Source organism: Misgurnus anguillicaudatus, chromosome 1 (assembly GCF_027580225.2).
Source record: "Misgurnus anguillicaudatus chromosome 1, ASM2758022v2, whole genome shotgun sequence".
Taxonomy (NCBI): Eukaryota; Metazoa; Chordata; class Actinopteri; order Cypriniformes; family Cobitidae; genus Misgurnus; species Misgurnus anguillicaudatus.
The window spans coordinates 24,096,449-24,108,684 of record NC_073337.2 but is presented as its reverse complement, the minus strand read 5'-3'; the positions used below and the strand labels follow the sequence as shown (position 1 = coordinate 24,108,684).

The 12,236-nt window shown below is 34.5% G+C and overlaps 3 protein-coding genes and 1 long non-coding RNA gene across 6 annotated transcripts in view; 2 read left to right on the top strand and 2 right to left on the bottom strand.

Moving 5' to 3' along the window:
• LOC129432018 (ladderlectin) overlaps positions 1-12,236 on the bottom strand; it is a 174,029-nt gene that overhangs the window by 111,305 nt on the left and 50,488 nt on the right. The window lies entirely within an intron of this gene.
• LOC141364284 (galactose-specific lectin nattectin-like) overlaps positions 1-12,236 on the bottom strand; it is a 163,567-nt gene that overhangs the window by 108,303 nt on the left and 43,028 nt on the right. The gene's annotated exons all lie outside the window — the stretch shown is intronic.
• The window catches only part of LOC129432017 (galactose-specific lectin nattectin-like), a 39,221-nt gene that overhangs the window by 13,109 nt on the left and 13,876 nt on the right, over positions 1-12,236 (top strand). Inside the window, exons 1-2 of one of the 3 annotated variants that reach the window (XM_073868487.1) lie at positions 7,479-7,530; positions 7,601-7,668. The exons of 1 other annotated variant lie outside the window; for it this stretch is intronic. In XM_073868487.1, coding sequence (XP_073724588.1) covers positions 7,608-7,668 — 61 coding nt within the window. In that variant the 5' untranslated portion in view covers positions 7,479-7,530; positions 7,601-7,607. Of the gene's footprint in view, positions 1-7,478; positions 7,531-7,598; positions 7,669-12,236 lie in introns of those variants that run through there. One more of the 3 variants, XM_073868479.1, reaches the window with a different exon arrangement.
• On the top strand, positions 7,727-8,953 carry LOC129432020 (uncharacterized). Its single transcript, XR_012370016.1, has 4 exons — positions 7,727-7,941; positions 8,061-8,186; positions 8,351-8,465; positions 8,935-8,953. It is a non-coding gene; the product is annotated as an uncharacterized lncRNA (long non-coding RNA).

Below are 12,236 nucleotides of genomic sequence, written 5' to 3'. Positions count from 1 at the left end.
ATATCTATGAGTAAATGTTATTGCAGGTTTAAGAAAAACAGTTTGTGATGCAAGCTGAAAGTTCAGTGTGCAAAAAATATGAAAATCTGATTTCATGTATTTGAAAAACTAAAAGAAATTTTAAAAACATGTTGTCATTGCTTATTTTTGTTATTTACTTAGAGCTGTTTTAACACCTCCATTTAAATTTTGTGCAGTTTTGTAGTAAATAGAAATGGGAAAATGAATCACAGGAAATTTTACGGTAAAATACACATTGTAATATATACATTGTAGTATAAAATTATTGTATATTTTACAGTAGAAAATATAAAATACTGTAAATACAGTTACAGCATGTTAAACAATACTGTAAAATGTATACAGTATTTTAAATAGTACTGTAAATTTGTATACAGTATTTTAAATAGTACTGTAAAACGGTATACGGTATTTTAAATAGTACTGTAAAAATGCATACAGTACTTTAAATAGTACTGTAAAATTGTATACAGTATTTTTACTGTATGTTAATTTACAGTAAGTTGCTGGCAACCAGCTGCCAGTAAGTTACTGTAAATTCTACAGGAAATTTTTTACAGTGTAGATTGAAGCAGTTATCAGGAAATGATAAATGAGACGCATAAACAATGACGCACGTGCCGTAGTGAGGACGCGCGTGTCATGGCAACATGAAGTTGGTTCAACTCTTTAAAATGAGGGATTTACAATATTCACGACGAGAAATGTCAGCAAACTGGACTGAAGCAGATATCAGGTAAGTTAGCTCGTCACTTCAGCAGCATAAAGAATATCGCGTCACATGCTCATTGAGCTATAATACAGGAAAATGCCCACGCATCATCCCAACAAGATATATCGTTCAGCTCCTCAAAATGCGGGTTTTAAACACATTCACGATGAGAAATGTCTGAAAACTGTTTTAAAGCAGAGATCAGGGAGCTCGTCAAATATCCACTTTGAAGCTGAGATCATTCACCAGCATAGAACTGAGCGTTCACGCGCTCCTTTATAGATTTATCATAAATAAAAATGCACGCGAGTTGTTTCTGGAGAGAGAAATAATAAATAATACGCAAACTTCAGACACTGCGTAGAAGAGAGGGCTGGACTTTTAGCAGGTCACGTGTCTTTCCGGGACCTTGCAGATGCCGGCTAATCATGGCAGTGTGAATGAACAAAAAATCGAATGATCCCGGAAAAATCCAGGATGCCTTTTTCTGTGTATTTTCCGGAATGTCTGTGTGAAAAGGGCTATAGATTTATGGAATGGGCTACGTTTATATTTCAGCATTTTCGAAATATAAAACTGGAGTAGAGCTCAGAGATGTGGCATGATTGTACTGTAGTCTACTATTATAACACCTTTTATGTACTGTATATATACACTGTATAAAAAAATCCTCAGCTAATCTTTAAACTTACATCAGGTCCAGCCGGGCTAAGCCCAGGTTGTCCTTAAAGTCTAGAAACGCCCCTGTTCAGGATAAAAATTCAAATTAAATGCAACATAAAACTAGAGATGGATCTACTAAGAAACATGCTAAAACTAATTGATAGATTTAGTGCCTTTCTCTCATGTCATGAGATGCACATGAAGTTTGAGATCATGAGTCAAATCATTCTGCTTTACAAGTATACTGATCTACCTTTGTTTTTTTCATCTTAACTAGAAACTGAACTTACTGGGAAATACTTCAAAGCAAATTGTCAAATGTTGAGTAACATTTTTGTAATGCACGTATGTACTGAAGTTCTTGTGTTCTAATTGCATCAAGTCGAACAAGCCTAATACATAAGAGCAGCGCTCATCAGACCTCCTGCAGCTATAAATTATCACCATGGGACGTAGCAATGTTCTGTTTTACTATAAAAATATCTTTTTGTAATGATTGTTAGCATATCGCTTATGAATGCATATATAAAAGCATGCATACACACTCGCATATACATGTATACTACAGGATGTTCAAGCAAATACCTGTGCATACTAATGTGAAATTCATACCAATACATCTTAAGTGCATACATATACATGGACTTGTGCATAATTTGCATATACAGTATTGTTCAAAATAATAGCAGTACAATGTGACTAACCAGAATAATCAAGGTTTTTAGTATATTTTTTTAATGCTACGTGGCAAACAAGTTACCAGTAGGTTCAGTAGATTCTCAGATAACAAATGAGACCCAGTATTCATGATATGCACGCTCTTAAGGCTGTGTAATTGGGCAATTAGTTGAATTAGTTGAAAGGGGTGTGTTCAAAAAAATAGCAGTGTGGCATTCAATCACTGAGGTCATCAATTTTGTGAAGAAACAGGTGTGAATCAGGTGGCCCCTATTTAAGGATGAAGCCAACACTTGTTGAACATGCATTTGAAAGCTGAAAATGGGTCGTTCAAGACATTGTTCAGAAGAACAGCGTACTTTGATTAAAAAGTTGATTGGAGAGGGGAAAACCTATAAAGAGGTGCAAAAAATGATAGGCTGTTCAGCTAAAATGATCTCCAATGCCTTAAAATGGAGAGCAAACCCAGAGAGACGTGGAAGAAAATGGAAGAAAACCATCAAAATGGATAGAAGAATAACCAGAATGGCAAAGGCTCAGCCAATGATCACCTCCAGGATGATCAAAGACAGTCTGGAGTTACCTGTAAGTACTGTGACAGTTAGAAGACGTCTGTGTGAAGCTAATCTATTTTCAAGAATCCCCCGCAAAGTCCCTCTGTTAAAAAAAGGCATGTGCAGAAGAGGTTACAATTTGCCAAAGAACACATCAACTGGCCTAAAGAGAAATGGAGGAACATTTTGTGGACTGATGAGAGTAAAATTGTTCTTTTTGGGTCCAAGGGCCACAGGCAGTTTGTGAGACGACCCCCAAACTCTGAATTCAAGCCACAGTACACAGTGAAGACAGTGAAGCATGGAGGTGCAAGCATCATGATATGGGCATGTTTCTCCTACTATGGTGTTGGGCCTATTTATCGCATACCAGGGATCATGGATCAGTTTGCATTTGTTAAAATACTTGAAGAGGTCATGTTGCCCTATGCTGAAGATGACATGCCATTGAAATGGTTGTTTCAACAAGACAATGACCCAAAACACACTAGTAAACAGGCAAAGTCTTGGTTCCAAACCAACAAAATTAATGTTATGGAGTGGCCAGCCCAATCTCCAGACCTTAATCCAATTGAGAACTTGTGGGGTGATATCAAAAATGCTGTTTCTGAAGCAAAACCAAGAAATGTGAATGAATTGTGGAATGTTGTTAAAGAATCATGGAGTGGAATAACAGCTGAGAGGTGCCACAAGTTGGTTGACTCCATGCCACACAGATGTCAAGCAGTTTTAAAAAACTGTGGTCATACAACTAAATATTAGTTTAGTGATTCACAGGATTGCTAAATCCCAGAAAAAAAATGTTAGTACAAAATAGTTTTGAGTTTGTACAGTCAAAAGTAGACACTGCTATTTTTTTGAACACACCCCTTTCAACTAGTTGCCCAATTGCACAGCCTTGGGGGCGTGCGTGTCATGGGTGCTGGGTCTTGTTTGTTTTCGGAGAATCTACTAAATCTACTGGTAACTTGTTTGCCACGTAGCAATAAAAAATATACTAAAAACCTTGATTATTCTGGTTAGTCACATTGTACTGCTATTATTTTGAACAAGACTGTACATGCAAACTTGATGCACGCATACACTTAAAAACTCTCGCACTTACACATAAACTTGAATTTTGAATTCAATTGTGAATTGTGAATTTTGTGCCATATTTAAACAAAAATATGGCCAGCTTTAAGGGGGTGGCGCCCCAGCGCCCCCTATTGACCAGCCGCCACTGGTTGAACTACACTCATATCAAACACACAGACACTTTATATCTGAGAATGGAAAAATATTAATTGATGGTAACAAATGAAACTGAAAGATAGAATTTGAGATGAGTTTTAGTTGTCATCAGAGCATTATTGCACATGTAAGGTCTCTTTTATTAACAATAGCTCGTGTGCTGTTTTACATTACATCGCAAATAACACAGGAGTTGTATCATATTTAGACTACTGTAGATACTTGTTATGATGGTTGTTAGGTTGGAAATATATTAAAATAATCATTTTTTGTATACACAGTCACATGCTTGATTAATGGCTTGATTAAGTTAAATAATTTATTTTTCTTAAAAACATTTTTTTTATTATAAAGTGTAAAATGATTGCTTTTGAGGACAGCAAGCCAAGTTCGATTACCAGTAATCATTAAGACTGAATGAGCAGGTGAACTAGTGAAATAGCACATATTAAAGACAAACGCTCAACTGAAGTTCAAGCAGTGGCGGCTCGTGGCTGCTCATCCGAGGGGCACTAATTCAAAATAAGTGTTTGGACCGTCATGTGAACCATGTGCATCACGTGTTTTGTCAAAACAAGTGCCTGTTGCACATGCGTCAGGATCATTTATGATAAAAGAGACGCTCACGTTCACAAAATGCACGCAAGACACTCACTTAACACTAAACTCTGATTACGCATGAGATTAAGCGAGGATCTGGCAAACGCGAGCATCTCTTTTATCATGAACACTTTGGACGCGTCTGCGGCACGCGCTTATTTTGACAAGACAGGATCTCTTGATGCGCAAAACACATATTTTGAAAAAAGGAACCACACACATGATGGGCTTTGTGAATGTAGGGTGAAAAAAGAAAGGAATCAAATTACTAGAATCAGGCGGTCTGTTTTGACCTTCATATATACCAAAGTTTATTAGACAGACTTCACATTATATAGGGTACAGAAATGAAATGCAAGTCACCTGTTAGACAATAGGTAATGTCAGTGATCAACACATTGGGCAAATCCGTCGAGAGAGAACAATTGCGTGATCAATAACTCTGCACTTATTCTTAGACAGTCTTATGTTTAACCGACATTAGGGAAGTGATGCTGAAAACAGAGAAGAGGGGTTTGAATACATCCTTAATATGCCCTTTATTACCCAACAACAGTCAACCAACAGGATATTTTGAAATGCCTTCCCGACATAGCATATGCAAGATCACCAATCAAAAAAAGGGAACCTTGCCATAAAAGTAAACAATATAATGTTAAAAGAATAGGACCAAAGCATACACACAAGACATGGAATTTTATGGTATGCATTGTATACATTAGTAACTAGGGATGTGCCCGAAGTCGAATACGTTATTCGGAAGGGCACAGATAATGGCTTCAAAACGAATAACGAGTTCATCCGAATAACAGAGAGAAATATTCGGCCAGACACGTGTTTCCGTGTTTACGTGTTTACTGGAACAGTTTTAAATTATAAACCCCTTAAAGCACGAAATGTGTATGATGTGAATGAGTGCAATCTATAAAGTGACACGAGTGACATTTTCTGCGCGTCCCTTAGACGCGAGCTGTTTTGGAATTAGTTTAAAATCTTAAAAACGCTGCTAATATCAAACTTCTTTAAACCCAGATGTAAAAAATACCCTTTTAGTTTTTTTCGTTTTATTTAATTACACAAGAACAAAAAAACTTGATAAAATGCTGCAAAAATATTAATGAATATCTCCGTGTGACTAGATGATCTAAAAGATATTACTATTTCTAATATACTAATATTACTTCTAGCCGAAGCAAGCTTTATGGTCAAATATAAAATAAATAAGTAAATAGATAAAAATATGAAAATGTAACATATTAAAATCTTTCTAATTACCTTATTGTTTAAAATCATGTTGCTTGTTTTGAACTTAGTCAAAACTGATTTTTAAATAATAGAGAATTTAAAATTGTAAAAGAATATCTGATGATTTTTTTATTTACTGTAGGTGAAGATTAATTAGAGAGTTTTTTTATTAAACAATTCGATATGTTGGCGCAAACGCTGTATGGACATAGACAATAATGAGCTCAGCAAGTTTGTTGTAATGCTTATTATGCTTTTGTACCACGTCAAAGACAATTTTTATAAATATAGACTTTGCCGTGGATTTTTGCCTACGCACACTTTACGATCAAATCTGTGCATACGCACGCTTTATAAATGAGGCACAATATGTGTGAGAAGAATTGGGTTTGACAAAAGGTTAATCTATGGGGGTGTGAAGGAACATCTTTCACATTCTGACACTAATATAAAGTAAATTTTCCCTGTATCCTGTGGACATTTATAAACTTCTTGGTAAATGATAATCTGAGCATGTGATGTACATGCTTCATAATAAAATAAGTGTATAATTTACCACAGAGATAAATTACTTTAACATGTTCGTATTTACAATTCCTGTATCTATTTTATGAAAATAAATAATGTGATAACTTCTTCATTATCATGTCACAGATATTGCTTATAATGCTGAATTTACAGTAGAATATTCCTTTGCAGATTAAAATGGTTTCTTATTTTAAGGAGATCTAATCTACTAAAAATAATTTCTGTTTACTTAATTATACAAGAAATTGGTCATTTTTTAAATTAATACAAATTAAGTATGCAGCAAATAAACCCTTGACAAAAGACCTCTCTGAATCTTTCCACAATGTAGTCTTTACACATTTAAAAACAAAGAAAAGCTGTTATAAGCTGCACCCTAAAGAGAAATAATTAGAAATATAGCTGACATTAAAATTGACTTCACACGCTGACACTGTGTAGCCTACAAAATGTCATTTACATGTAACAGACTTCAGACTTCAGCAAAATCTCTGATGCTGTTTTAATATATATTCGCAATTTATTCATTATTAAGTTGATCCAACTTTTTAATTTTTTTACATTGTAAAGGATAAATTATGAATCATTGCATTACATAACATAATCTGATTTTGAAAAAAATGCCATGCAAACACACTTATTAGACAAAAGGTCTATCTGTTTGTATACTGTAAAAAAGTTGGTTCAGCTTAAAAAAAAATTCATTTGTTGCCTTAAAATTCAACTTTAAAATATTAGTTTTCACAAACAGTTTACACAATTTCTCTTTTTGAATCAACTAATAATTTTAAGTTTAATAAACTAAAAATTTTAACTTTAAGTTGAAACAATTTTTTTTACCGTTTATATCAAGCAGACTGCAATAAAATTCTTACTTAAGTGCTTCTTCACATGATTGATCACACACATAAGAAACACACTAAAAATTTTAAAATAAACAAATCAATATATGCAATATATTTATATAAAATACTTGCAATAAACAGTAAAATAACAAAATCTAATGTAAAGACAGCGTTATACAATCAAAATATGTAATAAAACATATATACATGTAAAATATACTGAAAGAAATGTGAACACAGAAAAGTGTTCATGTGTCAGATCAGGATGTTTATTTTGATAACCATCACATTTTATCATATATCATATACATACATCGTATACATACAGATTTACCTTTCTTGTCTATGTTATGGAGTCCCTCCCACTGAAGTAAAGTATAAAAGACAGGACTCCTCATTGACCATCACACAATCTACATTGAAGTCCTGAAATTGAAGATTTAACAATAAGGTGAGTTTTTATAACATTAACTTCAGCAGTACATATGAGTGCAGATGTGTCACTTTTCCTTTTAATTCAGATTCATCATGGCAGTCATGAGAGCTCTTGTGCTTCTTTTCTTGGTCTTTTCTCTTGGGAATGCAGCAGGTAACCAAGACGTTTACAAGATTTACCAAACCCTTCAACCAATATTACAGATTAAATTCCCATAAAACTTTGAAGGAGTGTAATTTGTAAAAGAATAACATGAGCAACATTTAAAGCACTTCTACACAGAAACATAAAACTGATAATGTGACTTTATATTACTAATATTTTATTTACTGTATAGCTCAAAAGAAATGCTTACATGGATGGACACCTTTTGGTCTGCAATGCTTCAAATTCTTCTCTGAGTCAGTAAACTGGGTCACAGCTGAGGTACTGTTATTCAGTTATTCAGTAATTGTTCAATGATACTCTATGTCCTGTCATGATCCAAACTAAACAGATTAGATTTTATATTTGCAATAAAATGATCTCTCTCTCTCTCTCTTTAGAAAAACTGCCAATCTATTGATGCAAATCTTGCATCTGTGCGCAGTAAAGTGGAACACAACTTTCTTCTGAGTCTGCTTGCGTCTGCTGACACACATGCTTGGATTGGTGGCCATGATGGCGAAATTGTAAATCATTTTGCTCTGAAATGCATACTTGCTAGTCTGAAATGAAACTGATTTTTGTTTCTATACAATACTGTTGTATTGTTTCAATATAAATGACTGAATTATATCATTAATGGAGTGTAAATATATTATTAGTAAACTCTTTGACTCTCTTCACTCATTAGGATGGACAATGGCTGTGGTCTGATGGATCTCAATTTGACTTTACCAACTGGTGCTCTGGGGTATCTGAGAATTATGAAAATAAACCTGAGAACTGCCTGGAGATAAACTTAACCCGTAAGAATGTCTCCTATCATTATTGTTTTTATTAAAATTTAGTATGACATAAGCTAGATAAGTTGTCAGAAAATGTTAAGTGCAGTGCATTCGCTACATTTAAATCTTTCATTTTATTTTTTTATAAATGTATTTTTTGCTGAAATGTTTCTACACATCGTTTATCCACCTGTTGTAAATTAAATTGATTGAACATGATTTGTGAACACATACACCTCTTTATAAAAGTCCTGACAATGCATATCAGAGCCAAAACCAAGTGGAAGAGGTCTGACTACTTTCTGAATGCACTGAATATATTTCTTTATTGTTTAATGCTTTTTAAAAATATAATGATAATAATAATAATAATAATAAGTTACATAAATATAGCGCTTTTCTGCAGCACTCAAATCTTCTCAACCACCACCAATGAGTAAACTACACCAGTAATGATCAGCACTAATTTTATTTTCATCTTATCCCACAGTTCCACAGTACTCACTCCACAGTTGCTGGAATGATGCGTCTTGTTCAACCACAATGAGCTACATTTGTGCCAAACCCATGTGATCATAAAAAATCAATCTGTTTTAAAAGTACTATGATTGTACTACATACATTTTTTTCTGACCTTATCTTTAAAATCTCTCAAATATCTCTGAAATTATCTTAAAAAATTACTGAACCTTTCTGAAAACTTCTCAAATCATTAAAAGCATTTTTAAAGCAAATTTTGTGCATTGTGGAGTCATAATTTAAGTCATGTACAAAGTAAATGTTATTTTTACAATAAAACTAGAAAACAATATCTATATCTGGACAATGTATAAACAAATTTACCGTATGACACTAATATCTGATTGTTAGTTAGTCCTGCAGTTAACTTGCTGTCATGTTTTCATTGTTTTTTCCCACATAATCATTTCAAGAGAAAAATTAATCATCAAATGAAACCTAGGTGAAAAATTCTATTAAAAATATACTTTAAAAAAGTGTACTAATACTATTTTATACTATTTTCGTCAAATCCAAGTAAAGTTAAGTGTATTCAATTATGTATTTACTTCAACTTAACATCTATTTGACTACACTTCAAGTGTAAATAGCATACTAAAATGGAACAACTTTTTTTAAACTTCAAGTGCACTGCTGAAATTTAATGGACATACACTTAAAAAGCCATTGCAGCACAAATAATAGTTGTGTTTAAGTACATTTTGTGCATACTGCTATCATACTTACAATTACTATAAACAATGTTAATTTTAGTATGCCTCTGTAATATTTCAAGTGATCTACAAATGCACTTACTAACTATTTTTAGTGCGTTTAAAGTGTCCCACTGACAATAATAATGTTTTAAAAGGTGAAGTTCAATTACAACCTAAACATCATAGACACGTACTTTCAGTGCAATATTATTATAGTGTATTTTTTATATTTTAAGTATATTTCATCTGTACTTTTATCTCCATTTTGTTATACATAAGCATTAATGTTGCTATTACACTAGTGTATTATATTACAATTCAGTTCAAATGCACACAAACAAATTACAAACTTCATTTCAAAAAAGGATCTTTATTATTGACACAAAAGTAACACACAAAAAACAAACTGATATTGGCAAAATGAGGAACCTTAAACTTTCTTTGAAATGCTGGGAAGAGAACAATGTTGGCTGACTCCCCGTGGTTGAAAACCCCCCTAGTAGAAAAACCTCAGGGAGGAACAAAAAGTCCTAGGAGAAAAAAAACCCTTGGGAGATATAAATATTTATATGGGATGTAAACGGTATGTAAACGGATAAGGAGATTTAACGGGTTCGGTCGTTGGTTTTTGGTCAGGCATCGGCTGGGCATCACGTTGAAGGGCGGCCAGTAGATCAGTGGTGTGTTGACCTCCATGGCAAAAGAAACTGGCTCTTTACACAGACCTTTGGTCCCAGAAAATACCTGTAAAATTTCCAGAAAAGCTTCTTTGTGAATGCAAACATGTACCGTAAATCTTCTGGGATCGTTGCCGGAAAGAGGACCTAGTTTTACACGGAAAACCCTCGATGTGAACAAGAAGCCGCATCATCACAACAAAAGTTATGGTTCAGCTATTTAAAATGAGAGATTTACATGCAGATCAACATTCATGACGAGAAATGTCGCAAATTAGATAGTGAGGACGTGCGTGTCATGGCAACATGAAGTTGGTTCAGTTCTTTAAAATGAGAGATTTACAATATTCACGATGAGAAATGTCAGCAAACTGGACTGAAGCAGATATCAGGTAAGTTAGCTCGTCACTTACCGCGCTGAAGCGGAGATCATTCAGCAGCATAAAAGAATATCGCGTCACACGCTCATTTGAGCTTATACAAAAATGCCCGCACGTCCACCCAACAAGATATATCGTTCAGCTCCTCAAAACGGTGGTTTTAAATGCATATAAACAATAACGATGAGAAATGTCTGAAAACTGTATTAAAGCAAAGATCAGGGAGCTCGTCAAATATCCACTTTAAGGGCCCTATTTTAACGATCTAAGCGCATTGTCTAAAGCGCAGAGCGCAACGTCTAAATGGGCGTGTCCGAATCCACTTTTGCTAATTTAACGACGGAAAAAATCGTTTTTGCGCCGAGCGCGAGGTCGAAAAGGGTTGGTCCTATTGTAATGGGAGTATTTTGGGCGTAACGTGCAGTAAACCAATGAGAGTCACAGCTCTCATTCCCTTTAAAAGCAAGCTGCGCTGGCGCTATGTCTAATCCCTATTTAGATGACGGACTTTGTAAACTGAAAAACTAAGCGGAGGTAGAAGATCCCCAGTTTAAGATTAATGTTAAATAATTGTGTTGTTTTTCCCTTATATTGAAATTGTTATTTTTTTTATTAAAACCTTTAAAACCCGTTTTCTTTTAGTCATGGAAGTAAAGAGCAGGCTTGTAATTGCTTTAAATGTATGGCTATCCAATATCATCAAAAAATAATTTACAAGTATCTAAGATAAGGTTTGTACTCTAAAAATACTTTATTTGTAACAAACAGGAGATAAAGAATTTACAAACGGCTCTCCTCACGTTTCAGCACTTTGGACAGCGTTTTTTTTAGCAAAGAGTTTTTTTAAGCATTACTTACAAATGTTTCTCATCTCGCCATATCCACAGGTACAGAGTCATCATATACAATAAATCCGTGAGGTAGCATTAAAAAAAACATTTAAAAACAGACGCATTTGTTTAAAGCAAAGCATTTATTTACATATCAGGCTGCAGGTAAAGCAGCTCTTTGCACCTTCTAACTGTCAGGACTCTGCCTTGAAGTCTTGTTTAATTTGTATTATGTCATGGTGGCAGAGTTCTGGCAGTCCCTGGCCTTGTGTGGAGGTTCATGCCTTGTTTTTGTGTTTGGCATGTACCTCCGGTGTCTTGTCATTTGTCCCCGCTCCCTCGTTCTCCTGCTTATTGTTTATTATTACTTATTCCCATCACCTGTTCCCCGCTCGTTATCTTGTTTGGTTTGCTCTATTTAATGTCAGTGTTTCTTTAGTTCTGTGCAGAATCATTGTGTTGTGTGCTTGTGTTGCGTGTGCATCTAGTCAAGTATCTAGTCAAGTCTTAGTGTTATCTGTTAGTTTCATGTTTTCATGTTGTGTACCCCCTCGTGGGTTTTTGTTTTTGTAAAAGAAATAAAGTGTTTTCTGTTTTCCCCGACATCGTCTGCTATTGGGTTCATTCGTCCTGCTATCCCTCACAGAATGATCCTGCCAACACTGAACCCAGCGACGGTGTCGGGGTCCGT